General features: G+C 30.5%; 1 protein-coding gene across 1 annotated transcript; it reads left to right on the top strand.

Moving 5' to 3' along the window:
- The first annotated feature begins 3,642 nt into the window (after positions 1 to 3,642).
- Positions 3,643 to 18,035, top strand: LOC127720829 (MICOS complex subunit MIC19-like). The gene is made up of 7 exons (XM_052227581.1): positions 3,643 to 3,771; positions 12,817 to 12,883; positions 13,786 to 13,820; positions 15,052 to 15,138; positions 16,191 to 16,261; positions 17,069 to 17,204; positions 17,837 to 18,035. Exons 1-7 carry the CDS (start codon positions 3,703 to 3,705, stop codon positions 17,858 to 17,860), a joined length of 489 nt encoding a protein of 162 aa, XP_052083541.1. The 5' UTR covers positions 3,643 to 3,702; the 3' UTR covers positions 17,861 to 18,035.
- Positions 18,036 to 18,903: the final 868 nt, after the last annotated feature.

Here is an 18,903-nt window from a genome sequence, read left to right on the forward strand (position 1 = left end):
CATAACTTAAGTGATTATTTTTAGTAAAGGAATACCACTAATGAAATTTTCATAATGTGACATGGTGTGGCATATTATATATCAACTGAGACATTTAAACCTAATAGCCTTGGCATGTTGGTATATTAGTACTCACAAGTGGGAAAATAGATATAAAGACCTGACCTTACAAAACCCAAATCATCATGTTTGTCATAGATCTTTCATTTGTGTTGCAATTCAGCATTAGTTTCAGAACACCTCTCTGTACATGTATAATCCATAATTTACAGTTCTCTGGAATATATGAAATGTATTGCGGACTGAAAAAATGATTCAGTGAAAGAACTCATCAGTTTATATATAATTCTATTATGGTTGTAGTCTGTTATCTATTTCTTGCATGAAAAGATATTACTCGTATTACACTGCACGAAGTGTGATACAAAAACTGTGTGAATTTGATTGGCTTATCCAGCATCATGAGACAATAATACGACATTTCCTTTGGCTATTTGTTAGGTCATTGATGACTTTGAAAGGTTACGACGATGTACATTTCTTCCATGTCATCCGACATGTGATTTCAGTTATATACAAGACACTCACACTTTTCACCTGAAAATCTTCTTTTTGTCAAATTTAATTACATTCTGAAGCATACAAAAATTTCTAAATGTCTGATGTTAAAGTTTGACACTGGAGCAGGACGTCATACTGGAATGTGCAAAAGACTAGATCAACAATTCACAGAATTTTCAAATTAACACAATGAGGGTGATGACCATAAGAGAAATTGGTTTAACAACTCATGAGCATTGGATATCGCTTGATATCAACTCTCGTTATTTAATTTAAATAGTAATAATAAACGAGCCTGTGGCGAGTTTATTATTACTATTGAAATCTCGTTATGAAACCTATCATTATCTGGAAGTAAAACAGAAGAAGGTTTTACATAAATATTGCTTGATATGAATAAACAATACAAATTCAGGCCAGTCTGACGAGTGATACAGGAGTCCTGTTAAGAAAGTAAATTATGTTAGAAATGTTTTTTGTTGGAAACTGTTCACAGAGAGTTTTTTTGTTGTTTTCATGTTGATCATTCCAGCTTACTAGCTAGTTTCTTGTGTAACATTTTTTTACTTTTTTGTCCATATCTATTTTTATGAGGTACAGATTTAGTCAATATTATAGTATTTAAGGAGCTCCTGAAATATTTCAGGACCTCCATAGTTCTATTTCAGGATAACCTGAAAAATATTTAAGGACCTCCAAAATTCCATTTTAGGATATCCTTAAATCCATTTTAAAATATCCTTTAATCCAATTTATGAGGTCCTGAAATATTTCAGGATACTGGTATATCCAAAAATCAAATCGTGGAGGTCCTGAAATTGATTTCAGGATAACCTTAACTTGAATTGTGGAAAACAAAAATATTTCAGGAGGCCCTTAAAGTTATATGATGCTTCAAATTTAACAAAAAAGTTTAATATATTTTATATATGTACTTGAATGGCTAAGATTTAAAATAACTTGTACATAAACTTTCTTATAAAAAGAAAATCCTTTATTTTATCCAAGTCTTTAGAAATGTACTGTTATTGAATTGTCTTCCCTGCTTTTCTGTATTCGGTTACCTTAACCATGACACCTTTAGTTAGAAATTTTGCAACCACACAACACAAGTGTGAGGGGTAAATTCTAAAAGGTAATCAAACCTGGAATGAAGATAGTATTAATTGTGAAAGAATAGAAAAATTTTAATACACCATATACTTTAGCTCACCATTTGCCATCCTTTGCATCAGTCGTCTGGTGTAAACTTTTTCAAAGATCTCCTCTGAAACAACTCGACCAAATGAAACCAAACTGGGGCTGCATGATTCAAGGTATCTAGTATAAAGTTTTTGGTTTTTTTTTCCAGTCTGTCAATAAACATGGCCGCCATAGCCAAAAAAAAATTAAAAAAAAAAAAAAAAACGTGTAAAATGCAGTTTTTGGCACATTTTGGGTATTTTCTAAATTTATCAACTGAGAATTTAGATGATGGGAGTTCATAACGACCTTGACTGGCTATACAGCCCTTTCAAGGTCGGTAGAATTTAGGGAGCTACCATTTGATTTTTATGAGGGGGGCTAGGATGAAAAATTTTGTCCTGCATTTTTTTTTAGTTGTAATCTCTGTCCGGCCTTTTTATTTTTCACTCTATTCGGTCCTGCCTTTTTTTTTTATTAGTTTATCCTGACTTTTTTTTTATAAATTGTCATCCTGCCTTTTTTTTTTGCCAAGTTGCTCATCCTGCCTATTTTTTTTACTCAAAACTCCTGTCCTGCCTTTTTTTTCGAATTTCATCCTAGCCCACCCCCATAAAAATCAAATGGTAGCTCCCTTAGGAAAGGTATGTTACAAATCTTGTCAGTACCACAGCAATGACAGCTGTGAAGTTCAAATTGTTTTATGGTTTGACAGCTGTCATGGAAAAGAGGCTACCTGGCCAGTACTTTGCAATCAATTCTTAACAGTGTTGAGAGCCTTCAAGACTTTCTAGAATATTTATATATAATCTTATTTTGATTGGCTGAAAGTTTTTTTGTCTATCAGCTCATAGACATAATTTCGTCATGTGATTGTGACCTCATCAAACTTTTTTTCATGATTTACTACTTAAAAATGGAATTTAGAATTAAATTATAAGGAATGACTGTAATATTTTTTATGTCTATTGGAAATAACCTAAAAAAATGTAGTGCACACTTTTAAATAACCCATTACATGGGTTATTCAGTGTGCACCACATTTTTTTGGTAATATTTCTTCATAGACAGAAAAAATATTACAGTCATTCCTTAAATACATTTAAAAACTTTTTAATGTGTTTGTGATATGTAGACTGAAAATATGTTTTCGGATATTTTGAGATTAACCAGAGGGTAAAACTAGTCAAATTCAGTAGCATTCATGATGGAGGTTACTCATTATTAGTTCTCCTCAATGAGGTTGAGGGTTTCTTTTAGAGACACTCAGATACTAAGTGACCTACATCATCATTAACTTAGTCACCTTAGTGACAGGATGAATACTCAGGCTTAAACGAAGGATTGTATAGCAGCATCGCACAAAAAGCATTACAAGTAGGTGACTCTGACTGATACCTAATGCTTCATGATTTTTATTGTGAGATCGATGCATCTAGTGGAGTGAATCAGAATCCCACAGAAAGCAAGTTATTAGACACTACAGTGAAGTGTAAAATGTAATTCTAAAATAAAAATATTAAATTTGACAAGAAAAGGCATTGTAACATATGGCCAATAAACTCCTAGATGCATGGCTACACCATACGATTATACATCAATATGCATCTGAAATCTGAACTTGGTAATAAAATGAATTATAAAATTCAGCGAAAAAGATTTCCCGATTTTTTATGATATATCAATTAGAAAATATTCTTGGAATGGATTGGAACGTAAGCTGATAATATCATTAGGTAAAAATCTACTGAATAAAGTTAATTTATGGGAAAATGTTAGAAGCATGTTTAATTAGCAAAGGGTGAAAATTATTTAAATTGAACTGATCAATTTTGCTGAAATAATCTTTTCCGGATTTTGTTCATGTTCGATCCGATATTGTTTTAATTTTCAACAGCTGTTTTTAACTTCCGGAATTTGCCGGTGCACTGTCGACGAAAGTTTTCACATGTTTACATTATGGGGGCATCAAACAGCACCAGAAGGGTAGTTATAGAAGATTCAAGTGGTAGCGGCGTTGCAGTTACGGTACGAATGAGTACTAAAATGATATGGCATTGTATGCGGCATCGGACATGCTTGACCTTATGATCGTTACGTGAATGTCATCTGGCAAAGTCATGATATACTTCTATTTCAAATTGAAAGTTCTGACATTTCTTTTCATTTTTTGTCATTCTTTTGGATGTTTAGTCATGTTCAGAAATTTAGTAGCTTTTTAAATAACTTGATGATATATAAGACCCCAATGGGCTATTCCAGAAATAATCCATCCCCCCCCTATGGAAGACATTGGAATTCCAGATTTTTTTTTCTCAATTTTTTCAAAAATTCCAGACAAATTTCCAATCTGCACAAAAAATTTCCAAACTTCTTGTCTATTGGTGCACAAGAAATTCCATGAATTTTCCAAAGGGTAGAGTAATTTCCACATAATTTTTACTGGTAGTCGTTAAGAATTTCCAGAACAGAAATACTTTGCAACCCATTATTTCCAGGTATAAAACACAAGAGTTCTGATCAATTCCCTCTTAAAAGACTTCAAAATAATGGGGGAGGGGACAAAACTTTGATACAGTGATAGTATAGTTTAAATTTAGAGAGCAGGAGCATTCAAAATATTGTTTTATTCATTTTATAAGTTGCACTTTGTAAATAAAGCTTTTTCACAGACTGTCTCTTTTGGAGAGATATATATATATTATTCGTAGATATTTTGTTTTGTGTATGTACTAGTTCCCAGATATGATTTTGTGGGGTAGAGATACTACAGAATTTAGTATTTATTTGTTTAAACTCTTTAGAAGTTCGTGCATGTAAATGTTAAAAGTATATGCTGCACAGCCCTTTGTTTTGACCTTTGAATAAAGTAGTGGTACATACATGTATCAACAACTTTCCATTTCAGGATATAATTAAATTTTTACGAAACTTCATAGTACAAGAGGCACAGTTTTAGCTGTAAAGGTACCCGTAGTTCGTATGGGAAATTGCATTGTCTTTATTTACAGAAGTGCAACCTATATTCTATCTTGAATTGTTTCATATATATATATACAAAACTGTTGAATGTTAATCAGGTGCAAATGTCACAATAATTGGATTAATAGCATATATGACTACTCACTAGTGGAAAATTATATCACATGGAAAGATAAAAACAGAGAAAATTTGGTTTGATCATGGAAGTATTATATATTAAATATAATACTTTCATGGTTTGATAAATATTGAATGCCTTAATGACCTTTGTTAACACATCAAAAATATATCTTGACATATGATTAAATGTAGCTTCAGACACTTGTGATGTAATATATATAATCAAGGAGATGATAATTTCAACCAACTTATGTATTAAAATCTGTATTTTTCACCCTTTTCATATATATTAAAGGATTAATTAACACCAATAAATTGTGCAATTTGATATCCTAAATTTTATGATGAAATTTAGGGTTTGTCCTATAACATCAACTAATGCCAGATTTTAGGTCACTTCAGCTAAATAGCCAGAACATTTACCAATTAACAGATAATTGATACATCATTTATTCAAACACACTTGTTTGTCTTCACAGCAGGAAATTGTCTAATTACCACAATATTGTAGAAGACTGACCAGAAATGACCAGCTGTGGACTATGACTTTGCAAAATACTGCTACAAATAAATAGATTGTTATCAGAATCAGTGGAAAACTGTCTACTGACTTTTGAATTTACATTAAGAAGATCCCCCCCTTTTTTTTAAATCAATAGTCTTAATACAAGGCAATAGTAAAAGTTGTGAGTATTTGTGGTTAGTGTTTTATTTTCACACGAAAGAATATAACTAAGATATGGAAAATGGATATGAATAAGAAATGACTGATGTTTTTTAAAAGAAATAAATTTTGAAAATTTAAAAAGTTGATAAAAATTCTTTTCACAAAAAAAACCCTGACATTCCTAATATATACCCTGTTTAACTATTTATTTTTTGTCTAGCCTGCCACTAGTCGGCAAAGCTAGACATATGTAGCAATCCTTCACTCTAGCATCATCAACATTTAAGTTCATGTTTAAGTTAATTTCTATTTTTTTAAACGACAGAAGTTTTGTTAAATCTTCATGGAATTCTGCTTAACTGACAGACACTTCTTCTATACAAAGATCATGAAGACAGCATCCAGAGTTTTTATTCTTTTTTTCAATATTTCATTCATTTAATGGACCATGGAAAATGAATATAATACTTCAATGAATGGACTAATTAGATATAAGAAGATGTGGTATGAGTGCCAATGAGACAACTCTCCATCCAAGTCAACATTTATAAAAGTAAACCATTGTAGGTCACAGTACAGTCTTCAACACAGAGCCTTGGCTCACACCGAAAACAGTAAGCTATAAAGGGCCCCCAAAAAATTACTAGTGTAAAACCGTTCAAACGGTTTATTTTGCACTAACAAGGTATACATGTACAAAACTTTTAATTTTTTCAAAATACTAAGGATTTTTTTATTCCAGGAATAGATTACCGTAGCTGTATTTTGCAAAACCTCTATGGAATTTTGGGCCAATGCTCTTCAACTTCATAATTTATAAATTATTAGGTCTTTTATTAAACTTTTTGATTCAAGCATCACTGTTGAGTATTTTGTAGAGAGAACCCTATCTGGTGTAAACAATTTTAAGCCTGGTATCAACAACATGGTTTTTTAAACAGTCTGAGGGTTAAGCTTTTTTTAAGACTTCAATAACTTTGTCAAGCATTATGGCACTGACTGACCTAGCTGACTTAAGGGGTTGGGCTGCTCCAGTCATGCTTCAGTGATTCCCTATATAAGCAACCAAATTTTTCCCACCAAAGGGGGGTTCCTTCCCCTGGATCCGCCTATGCATTGAGCCAATGATACAGTGTTAGAATACTTAAAACACTTCGGCACTAAAGCCCTTATTTTTGTTCAATAAACATTTAGATACAGCCTAGGGTTGAATTTAGAAAAATATCAATAATGTCCTCAAACCTTTAAGCAATATCAGGAAACTTTTAAAGAAGATTCTTCATACTCTATAAATACCTGACATGTTGACTAAAAATTATAATTTTTTTATGCATTCTTCCATAATTTACTTATCAATAATTATTTTGCAGGCAACCTTTAGGTATTAAAATGAAAGATCTTGAATAACTTTGTCAAACCTTCATGAAATTTTACAAAACTTATAAAAATTAGACAGAAGCTTCTTCTTAAATCAAGAGAAAGAACCCGGAGCAAATTTTGATTTTATTTTTAAAGTAAAGATATAAACATGTCTTGCAAAAATTTAAACTCAAGAGATAAGGGTCATATTGCAGATGGGGATTTAGAGGGAGGTCGCGCCTTATAGAGCTACCACTAAGCTAATAAGCAACATTTTAATTTAACAAATCACATTATTAAATAGTTAACATGATTGATGAATAGTGCAAACATCCAAGTATGAGCAATATTTCATCTAAATCGTTTGTAATCAGCTGGACATGGTGATCCTTTAAGCTAACTGCAAACTAGTACATGTATTATTTGCAACTTTTGATATAAAGATTTATAGTTTCTGCAGCGAATGAAAGAATGAACCTAAACAACTTCTTCTGATCAATTTAGAGCACAATGCGCAGAACAGTGATTTTTTTTTTCATTCAGTAAAACAAATGTGTCCAAAGCACTCGCACGATTGTTTTCTGTGTTTTGGGATAATTTCATAGAAATATGATCCAATAAGGCAATATCCACCTTACCTATAATTTTTAGTGCAAATCATTTCTCTGGCCTATCATTAATACTGTGTAGCAATTTTTTTTGGTTTTTTCCGGAAATGTGTTAATTTAAGGGAAACTTTCAGCAGAGACCACCCCTTCTGTTTTTCATTTTTTTTTAATACTGTTTTATTTTTTATTTTTTTTTCATAATTTTATAAATTTTGTTAATTTGAATTTGAATTTAAATTTTGATTTTCTGATTTTCTAACTATTTCAATAAATGTTGAATTAAATGTTTAATGGTAAGAATTTTGTCTTTTAAGAATATTTGTTTACATGTGTGGTTTTAATGATGATGGTCATTAATTAGTTCTGCACAATAAGAAATTTTGTAGGAACTGTGATGTTCAAACAAACTATTTTATAGCTCATTTCACTAATTCACCAATGTTCTATTTCTTTTGAATCCTATGGATAGGTTTTGATGGGATATAGCACCTATTGTAGAATCTGTTTTAATAAGATGCCAGTATTTCCTGAATACTTTTTGAAGTTTTTCTGCTTGAGAATGATAATATGTAATGAATGATACATTACATCTATTTTCAACTTCCTTCTTTTTCTTTTTTTTATCTTGTCTGTCTTGGAATTTGACTTTTGATAGAATTTGTTTTACCAATTTCAGTTAATAAAATAGTCTTTTTTTCTGGTTTGTGTTTCTAGGTAAATGAATAACTTTGCCTTTAATATAGGATTTAAAGTTCCAAATAGGGTGGTTTGAGTTTTTAAGAAGATATTGGAATTTTTCTGTATTTTTTTAATAGAATTTCATATCTAAAACACCAGTATGTTCATGTTTTTGTCTTTGAAGATTTCAAGGTCTAGAAATTTTATGGAATGCTTATTGCATTCATAAGTGAACTTTAGCAGGTAGTGTTGTTGAATAACTTGCATTTTCAAACAGGAAATCCAATTTCAATAAGTGGTAGGGATGAGCTGGTCACCATGGTCACTATTTCAAGCTTCATTACATATCTCATGATAAAATCTGGAACTTTAGATGAAGGTCAAGTTTTAAACTTGCCTGTTTAAATCACAAGTGTCTGAAACTTATTAGATATCAGAATCTTTTGATGTTTGTAAATGTTTCCAATAGTGGTCAAATCAATTATCTCTTAATCAATTTTCCCATGCATTCTTACCAGCTATTAATTTGCTGTTTGTGCTTTTAATCCAATTATTTTGACATTTTCACCTAATTTATAAATAAACATTATAAAATATGTAACAATAAAACACTACATTACTATCCTAAAAAGAAATTCTGATGTGTTTAGAGGAAATGGCAATATAACTTTCATCTGTTTAATATACTATAGGTCTATTATTTGTTCATAAATACATTTATATGCTTTTATGATACATTTTTGATAAGTAAAAATATGATATGAAAAGGGTGGGGTATGTGCTGGATACAAATTCTCCTGAAAATAGTGGTGTACGTCATAAATACAAGGGTAAACAAACAAAAATGTAGTTTTTAGTCAGGAATATGTGTTTGCGCTTAACTTTTAAATACACTTCTCTTGGTTATGGCTGCATATACATGTATTACTAAGTAAATTCCAGGATTTTTTTGCATATTTACACAGAAACAGATAAATTCCAGACAAAAAATTAAAAACTGGTGTCTTCCATAGGTATTGCTTCTGACCTGTACACTCAAATTTCCAGACATATTGACAGCATCATGAAAAAAATTCCAGGATTTTTAAGTAGTATTATAATTTCAAATGCTGGAATTCCAGAAAATTCTGGCAATGGTGAAAAATATTTCCATGGATTTTTTTTTTCACAACTGATGTCTTCCATAGGGGGGGGATGGTTTATTTCTGGAATAGCCCAATTTGAGGTGTTATAGCCCAAATGCCTTGAATTTTGAAATGGGATATAAATTTATAGTGAAAAAAACTGCACTTTTAAATTATTTAGCAAAAATATTGAAAAATGCAGTTGTTTGGTAGCAACTTTTGATGATTATCTTTTCAAGAAAATGGATAAGTTGCTACATTGATCACCATGAAAGACATCTCAAGTTATTACTGTTTTAGTCTCCTTATTGTACAGTTACATGTATCTGAGACTACTATAACACTGTTATAGTAGTCTCAGCATGTATCTGTACTTATATTCACTCTAAGTTTACCAAAAATATTGTCACTCAGTATCCAATTTTAGTTATTATTTAACTTTGGCTTTTTTTTTAGCCAAACTCATCAGTGACAGTGTTTTTTAAACATTTGAAATTAAATTCTCCACGTGGTGATATGAGATCAGATGAATACATCTAAAAACTTTTGGACATTAAACTGATTTACCTCCAAAGAAAGTAGGGTACCAAAATTTCCAGAGAACTTCCAAGAACTGAATATTGACCCGAGAACCGATAAATGTTACCAAATACTTTATTTTATACTGCTTTTATAGATATTAAAGTATATTATTTTGAGATATAAGTCATTTTTACTAAAAAAAAGTTAAATTTCGCTTCAAAATTCGATTTGTGTGTCTTGTAGTCAAGTTCCTTGCATAACACTGGGGCTGCTTCATTCATTCTAGTTCGGGCTATACCCTGTAAGCCCTATCACATGACCAGGTTAAAAGTGGCTGAAAAGTAAAACGAGTGGAACCGGCTGATTCATAGATGGAGACCAAAGTACAAATTTATACTTTTTGCTTTCTAAGCTGGGAAATATGAAAAAAATTAACCTGTTAATAATGAATATATGTTTTTTATATACAATCCTTTTTTCCGAGGCCTTATTCATCATAAAAAGTTTCTCAGAGATAATTTTATAAATTTGAAAATGAAATATGTCTTAGTAATTTATTATTGTCATAGTGGACCATTGCAGTATCACATTACAATATATATATGTAGTCGGATTGAAAAATGTTACAATCTTCATCTTTCAATTCCGACATTTTACCTTACATTGCGCTTTCCTCCATACTTTTTTGACTGGCTGATTGCTTGCCGGTGTGTTAAAACCGGCAAGGGAGGCGTATGCCTATATGCACTGGCGGCTGGTTTCTAAGCAAATGAAGCAACTGTGCCTATACCGGAAGCCTCTGTGGCAAATGAAGTACTACCAATATGGTGGACATAAAGTCACATAATTATTCAAAAGGTAGATAACTGTATCTAAATAAAAGAGTAAAAACGTTCAGAAGGATTAGTTTCTTTAATAATTAATGGAAATTTGAAAAGTAAATACATCATTTTGAAATCTTAAAGGAAGGTCCGGTAAGGGCTAATTTCGGCCTAAAATTTGAAATACATCTGTTGAAAGATTTTTGACATTTTTTAAACACTCATATGTCTACTTTAGTTGATTGAATTAGTTTATGTTAAATACTTGAACTGATTCGGTCATTAAAGACGCTCAAATTCAAGCTTAAGTATGAAAAATCTATCAAATATGCCATAAAACGTCACTTTTCAGATGGTTTTTTATCTAAAATGGAAGTGGCCGCATTCATGTTCAGTCTCAACATTTATATATGTTATGTATTATTATAAAATACAACATATATTTAAATATTAAGAGTGAACACAAGTGCGGCCACTTTCCATTTTAGACAAAAAACATCTTAAAATTAGCACAAATGCTTAAATTTGTGAAGATTTCAGTGTTTTTGCATGAAATAATAATGCTAGTACCTGATGCATTTCCATTACATTGTTAAAAACAGCCCATATTTATGTAACAAAAGTATTCTACTTTCCATTAAATAGCTAACATCTTATATTTTTTATATTTTTATTTAGACAGAGTTATCAACCTTTTGAATATTTACGTCAATATTCAGTTCTTGGGAGTACTTGTGAAATTGTGGTACCGTAGAAAGTTAGCTTTTTTTAATGTTTGGATTTGGCTGCATTTTTCAATCATGAGAGTAAATTTGTAACACTTACACTCTTTCACCATGTTCAGTATTGATCTGTCATTGTCTGTTCATGTGTTTAAAATTATTCCAAAATAAGTAAATCTATTGATGAATTTATTGATTTAAGATTGAATGTCCAGTGACAAATATAGCATGCATATTTATGACAATAACATTTCAATGAGAATACAAATATACACTGTTTTGAACTAGACTGACTATAAGAGTTGAATTTTTAAGACGTAGCTTACAATATTCAAAATATCACTATTTTCGGACACATTATTCTGACTCCAAGCTGACCAGTCAGCTCTTTTTCAGTTTTGTTTTGCTGAGAAGCAAATACCAATTTTAGAGTTTTTGGTTTTGTCTCAGACAGGTACATGTATTAAACCCATGACCTCACACAATCATTTTAAAAGGCTATCACAATAGAACCCAAGCAGTTCAATACACCAATAACTACAATGTATTGAAAAACCAGAAGCCTTAAGACCAAAATGAGGAACAGCATATATATGAATGTTAATTTTCGCTCATATAAAAATAAGAAGATGTGGTATGATTGCCAATGAAACAACTCTCCAACAGAGACGAAAAGATGCAGAAGTTAGCTATTTTTTGTAATATTTGCAAGCAACTACAATTTGAGAATATGTAGACCGACAAGTGCCAGAGGGATGTTTTTCTTCTCCAATAATTACAACAATAAGGTATTAGTGCATAAACAAGGAATTAATTGAATCTGGAATAATTTTGAATTCTGAAAAATTGATAAGAAATGTATGATGAAAACTAACCCAACTAATGCACGCATGGCTAAGGGTGGTTAGTTAGTTCATACTGAAATATCAGTGAAAGTAAAATTAATCTTAGCCATGCGTGCATGGCTAACCCTATTTAGGTGGGTTAATTTTCATCTTATCAATTTTCCAGAATTCCAAATTATTCAATATTCAAATAATTCCTTGTTCATAATTTAATCATAGATCTTTTATCATGTTTATTTTATTATTTCTGTTAATTTTTTCAATTTTTAGTTTTAAAGACGGGATGATTCAGAGCTTGTCATATATGACATATATAACAATGTCATATATGACATGTATAACAATGTTATACATGACATGTATAACAGCTTTGTATTGTTGAAAACTGTATGTTACATTCTAAATATCTTCTAGTTGTACCGCCTCTGTGGTCTCGTGGTAGCGTGTTTGCCTCAAGTGTGGGAGGTCTTGGGTTTGAACCCTGGTAGGCTGCTTAACACATGCACTGGATGTTAAGCAGCCATCCATCATCTTCATCTTCTAGTTATTTTTGTCATTGGTTTGCTGTCTCATAGACATACAAAACTAATTTTTTTCAATTGCACAACCTTAATATATTTTGTAGGTATCACAGTCTGTTGTTAGACGACTTAAAGGGGAAACAGAATCTGAACCAAAGACTGATCATACTGGTAATTTATTTTCAAAATAGCTGTGTTGTTCTTTTTATTTTAGGGCACAAGTTCTAATAGCAAAAAGTTGTTGAGTTGACCAAGATCCCTGATGTACCTATTCTGATTTTCAGTTCTCCATAGTTCATGAGAAATTTGGTGGATAATAACAGACTACATGTACAATAACATGCATAAAAAAATCACAATCATTCAAATGTATTGAGTTTTTGCACAGTTCTGTCAAATACTTGAAAGAACTTTTAACAACTTTTTGGATCTGGTAACCTTTTCTTACAGAACAATGAGCTGATCATCATCATCTTATTTCTTGTCATTCAAATTTCATTTTTTTTGTGATGACTTATGATCAACTACCACATTTTCTATCTTTACAATTTTTATAAAAGGAATACATTTTACTTCCCAAAATTTAGTTTCAATTAACCTTTAAGTTGGTAATGTTTCCAATTCTTCAAGCACAAGAAGGAGGAAAGAACAGTTAGAAATGGTAAATGCTAATAAAAAAATTTAAAAAAAATTGAAATTATTTATGTTTTATGGTATTTTGAGAATTAAGAAAGTCTGAAGATTGCCCTCAGAATTAAACACATATTTGCCTTTGATAACCAATACTAGTCTGTCCTGTTGACACAGTTATATTTGATGAAGAACAACTAACAAGTCCTGTTATAGTACAAATGACAATTTTATCTGAAAAAATTACTTGCAATGTTAAAAAAATGTAGATTTCAGAGCAGACACATAAAATATCTGGCATGACACTTGATTAGGACAGGGTAAAATGTGATTATGTGTGAAGAAATTTACAGGAAGTAGAAATCTAGTATGTATCCTCAAAGCTATTGATAAAAGTACATTTTTATGTAATTATGGAAGATGTTTTATTTGTGTTTTTTCAGAAACTAGAAGGGAACAATTTAGTGATTCCATTACAGTAAGTTAGCTGTCATTAGTTTAAACATATTTTTAATGTTCAAAGGACAAATGGATCAGACATAAGTTGTTTAACTTAGTAACATATTCTCCATTCTACCTGTCATTGGCATTAAACTTTTTATATTAATGACCATACATGACATATGCCTTTGCATTAATATGAAAAGAAAAAAAAAATGCTTTTAAGTTTAACTTGCATTGGACTCTGATAAAGTTAATGAATAAATAATATTCAAGCCATTTTGCACTTTGATATTAAAGAAAGTTTGGTATGAAAAAGATTAAAATAAAAGTGTTCATGGGGTTATAGGTTTCATAACGAGTGAGAATTGGATATTGTTTGATATCAACTCAAGTTATTTAATTTCAATATAATGATAAATGAGCCTTCGTTTTGCAAGTTTATTACCACTATTTTAATTAAATAACGAGGGTTGATATCAAGCGATATCCAATTCTCACTCGTTATGAAACCTATAACTCAATGAACACTTTTATTTTAATCTTTTTCACTCTCATTGTGTAAAATTAAAAAAATCTAGTCTTTTGCACATACCAGTATGACGTCATATGTCCTGTTACGGCGACAAACTTTAAAATCAGACATTTTGAAACTTTTTGTACACTCCAGTATGTAATAAAATATGACAAAAAGAAGATTTTCAGGTGAAAAGTTTAAGTGTTTTGTATGTTACTGAAGAAATCACATATGTCTGTTGCCATTGACGAAATGTACATCGTCTTAACCTTCGAAAGTCATCAATGACCTAACAAATAGCCAATGGAAATGTCATAATATCGTCTCATAATGCTGATAAAGCCAATCAAATAAACGCAGTTTTCATATCACATTCTTTAGTATCACACTCAGTGCAGTGTGCTACGAGAAATATCGCGTCATGTGCATGAAATAGATAACAGGCCACAACCATAATAGAATTGTGATTATTGATATTGTTTGGTAAAGAGTAATATATTGAAAAATTTAAAAAAAATAAGGTTTAGAATAGCAAGAATAGATGTTATCACATTTGAATGAATAAAATTGATGTACAAAAAAAATGTAACATCAAGGTTACAGCAACCCAAAAACACACATAAACAAAAAATATCTCTGCATTAAATGGTCAACACTCTTTAACAGCAGACTGCTATCTATTCATCTGACTGCACTTGACTCTTATTTTATATGTCTAAATGTTTATTTTGATATGTATTTATTTTAACAGGAAACAAGAATCCCTAGGGAACCTTCACAAGAAGTCAAGAAATTAGAGAGTTATTATCAAAGCAAACTTGCAGAATTAGAAAAGAGGGTAATTTAAATACATATTTTACAGTTCAAATGTGTATTGTAATAACCAGTATTAATAGTATAATAAAGCAAACCCTAAGAGGGCCAAACAATTCAAAACAAACTGAACTAACAAAATGTAACCAAAGACTTTCATCTGTGAACAAAAATAAAGAGAAACATTTGAGATAAGGAATATAAGACATTCATACATGTTTAAATGTAGTACATACAATATGTGATGCATGTAGGAGTCTTTTCTGGATTAACTGTCATCATGAACTCTCAAAATCCACAGCTGTATTTCTTCACACCAATATTCTAGAGTTATCTGTATTGAGCATTTAATTATACATGTGAAGTCACTATTATATAACTGGCAATTCATTTCTACATACATGAAGTAATGGGATGACTATGTTCAAGAGTTAAAGTAGTTTAAAAGTAAGAGAAAAATGAATTACTTTATAGTTTTCCAAAATATAGTATTAAATACATGTATCAGATTACATGTATTTAAAATCTATGATAAATCTTTTTCAACCTACAGTTTGTGTAAATTTCTCTTATTTCATAGACTATATAGGAGAGAACACACAATTATGTGGACTGAAAGAAAACTAGGTGATATAACTTTAAAATTAAGTTTGAGGACTCCCCTAATATCATGTCAGTACCAAAGCACTGACTACTGAGCTTATGATACCCTCTGATATTATCAGTCCACCAGCAGAGGTCTCTACCCAGTGCTAGAAAATGAAAATAACACATTATTAACTTGGAGGGTCAAGTTTTTTTGTGGATTTAACTTCATCAGGAACATAGGAACATGACAGTTCATAATATTTTTTGTGCATCAAAATCAGGTAAATTACTGGTTGCATTTCTATATTAAAGGTGATTAATTTTGGTAAAAATTTATATCAATCATTTTACATCCAAAATGGCCACCATGATTTTCATTTCCTTGAACTACCTTAAACTTTAAAATGGGGATTTTCTTTTTTCATCTAGGCAATAGTTGATATAGTTGTCATCTACAATGAATTTTACTGAATTCTGTATTTTCTTCAGAATGCATCTTTATTAAAACAAACTACAGCACAGTTTGCCGAAGCAGTACAGGAAGTAGAAAAGAAATTCTTGTAAGTATTAGAATCAAACTGACGTTCGAAAGAATTATATTTTACAAGTATGACTTTGAGAAATTTTGAAATGATTGTCACAAATATTTAACAACCAATCTAGGGGTAAATTGGGAAAGAAGAAAGAGCATAACATACCTGCAAACTTTTGGAAAATAAAGACTCATCACAAGAGGACCAACTTCATCTCTGTAAAATCTTGTCATAACTGTTTTTATTGCTATTTTACGAAATTTTCCTTTGATCTTGCTGACTGATAATTTCCTTTCTCAGCAGAGTCGAGTGATATGAAAAATTATCGCTAGAAACTAAAGGGGGCACATGGCGTTTCTAATGAAATTGACAACGTCGTCATAGGTAAAATAGCGATAAACAGATTATCATTGGTCATCTCAACTCGATTGCTTTTCTCACTTTCGCCGTACCGGCTCAAGCGAGAAAATCAATCTCGTTGAGATGATCAACTATAATCTATAATTATCTAATATACTATATATAGTTATGAATGAGTATATACATGCTTACATGTAATTTAAAGTTAAACTCCTTTAAATGTTTGTTTTGAGGGTTCTTTTTATTTTAAAGTAATGGAAAATGTTAAAGGAAAAATCCAGAGAAAAACAAAAACCAGAACCGATTTCTGTGCAAATGCTAAAGTCAGAAAGACTTTTGGATCACTAGTATATTGCTTTTATGTTGAATTTTCTCCATATTGATTTTTCTAATGTTATTGAGGATTTTGTCCTTTATTACATTGATATACATTTATAACAAGATTTATAATAACACTAAATAACATTACATTAGGAAAACAACAGGGCCTCAAGTATGTACAGACTTACAGACCAAGGTTTACCAGTGTTATCAAGCTAATCCTGACCAGACTTTAGAATGTTCTTCGGTTGTAAAAGCCTTTGTAGATTGTGTAGAAAGGGCTAGACAAGTAAGTTTCATGTAGCAAGTACAATATATTTTTCTGGGTAAGTTGTTTATCATGAAACATCTAAAACATCTATTTTGCTATTACTTTTTTAACCTTTTAAAATTTAGTTGGAATGCCTAAATCATCAGAGATTTCATTTTTTTGGAGTACATAAAAAAATATACAGGTTTCCCAGTACTTTTTGACAATCTTTAGTCAAGTTACAATGAGTTGTGTTACTTATTGAGCAATGGTTATCAGTTTTTTGGGGGGAAATTGCAAATAGTTGATTTTTCTTTGGAAAATATTTTAAGCTCAACAAAAATTTTACATTCATCTAGCCTGTCAGAAAAAGTGTTGACCTTCTACATTTAGCATAAAGAAATAATTCAAAATTAATATATACTAAAAATAAATTATTGATTTCAAAATAAATAAAGAGAATCACAGACTTTTTTGAGTGGTAAATCAAATATGTTAATTTTCTACTATGGTAAATTATAAACAGTTATTTCTCCTGAAAAAAGACGCACAGAAATCAATGACAGCATTATTTACTTTTTAATGACTGAATTTTTAATGCAGTAAACATTATTACAAAAATCCTTAAACATGCGCTTTGAATTAAATAATTTATCCTATTTCTTTTTCAGAATGCACTTTTACGGAAAGGATGACCTTAAACTAAGAATAGATGACTCATAAGACTTTAAATGCATTTTAGAAGTTTTTGAAGTGGAAATAATCGTTTAATGACTGATGTAAAATCTTGTTTGATATACGAATTATCATGATGTTTGAAGATTGTGCCTGTTTTGTAATATGTGAACAATTATTAAATAATTGATTATTTGTTATTTTTTATTGGCTTGTTGCAATAGATATTGGTATCATTACGTCAATTGATGTTGTAAATTTCCATCTGTCTCCATATTTATTTAATTTTATAAATTATCATGTCTATGCATGACCTAAGAAAACCCACACATGGTAAAATTAATCTTGATGTATTGCATGGATATAGTTATCATTGACTGATTGATTGTTGGTTGCTTATCCTCCAACTACATGATATTTCAGGCTTATTCAGGACAATAATAGATATCAAGTTATGCTATTTCTGTTCTACAGTTTTAGATACTGTTATTTATTAAAGTAGAATGTAGTGTGAACAACAACTAGCATTCATTTCCACTCAAACCTGTGCGAAGAACTGTTTTAAACTTGCAATGATACGAGTTTTTGCTTCATGTTGAAGGCCTTACTTTGACTTTGAGATGAAGAACATCAATTGAAGCACCATTCCATTACTTTTGGTTTTTGTCTGGCCTCTAGAAAGTCATAAAAGTGAGACTTAGACAGGATGTTTCTGGCGGCATCAACATGTATGATTGTGAAAATTTGTATGTACTAACATTTCAAGTTTTGAAATGTCTTGTGTGGTTCATGAAAATTTTGGTTTTCTCTTTTCTCCTAGTGATATCTGTATTTTGTTTTATATTTCTTAATGTGATTACTACATTGCGTTAAAAAAAAATGTAAAATTGAAAATTACTGATGCATTTTAAATACATACTATATATCGATTTTATGAATAATTTATACAGAAATATTCATACATGCTGAATGGCTAATTGAAATAACAAGCTTGTTCCTAACAGCAGTGGGGCAGTTGACCTGTTGTAAATGTGAAATTGTGATCCCGTTAAAAATTTCTTCA

The sequence above is a fragment of the Mytilus californianus genome, unplaced genomic scaffold (assembly GCF_021869535.1).
Source record: "Mytilus californianus isolate M0D057914Y unplaced genomic scaffold, xbMytCali1.0.p SCAF_1, whole genome shotgun sequence".
NCBI classification, from domain to species: domain Eukaryota; kingdom Metazoa; phylum Mollusca; class Bivalvia; order Mytilida; family Mytilidae; genus Mytilus; species Mytilus californianus.

Excerpts from the sequence above, each read along its gene's own strand:
- LOC127720829 (XM_052227581.1), top strand. The coding sequence starts at position 3,703 with ATGGGGGCATCAAACAGCACCAGAAGGGTAGTTATAGAAGATTCAAGT. Across the intron at positions 3,772-12,816 it reads GTAGCGGCGTTGCAGTTACG|GTATCACAGTCTGTTGTTAG; the intron begins GTACGAATGAGT and ends TATATTTTGTAG. Across the intron at positions 12,884-13,785 it reads ACCAAAGACTGATCATACTG|AAACTAGAAGGGAACAATTT; the intron begins GTAATTTATTTT and ends GTGTTTTTTCAG.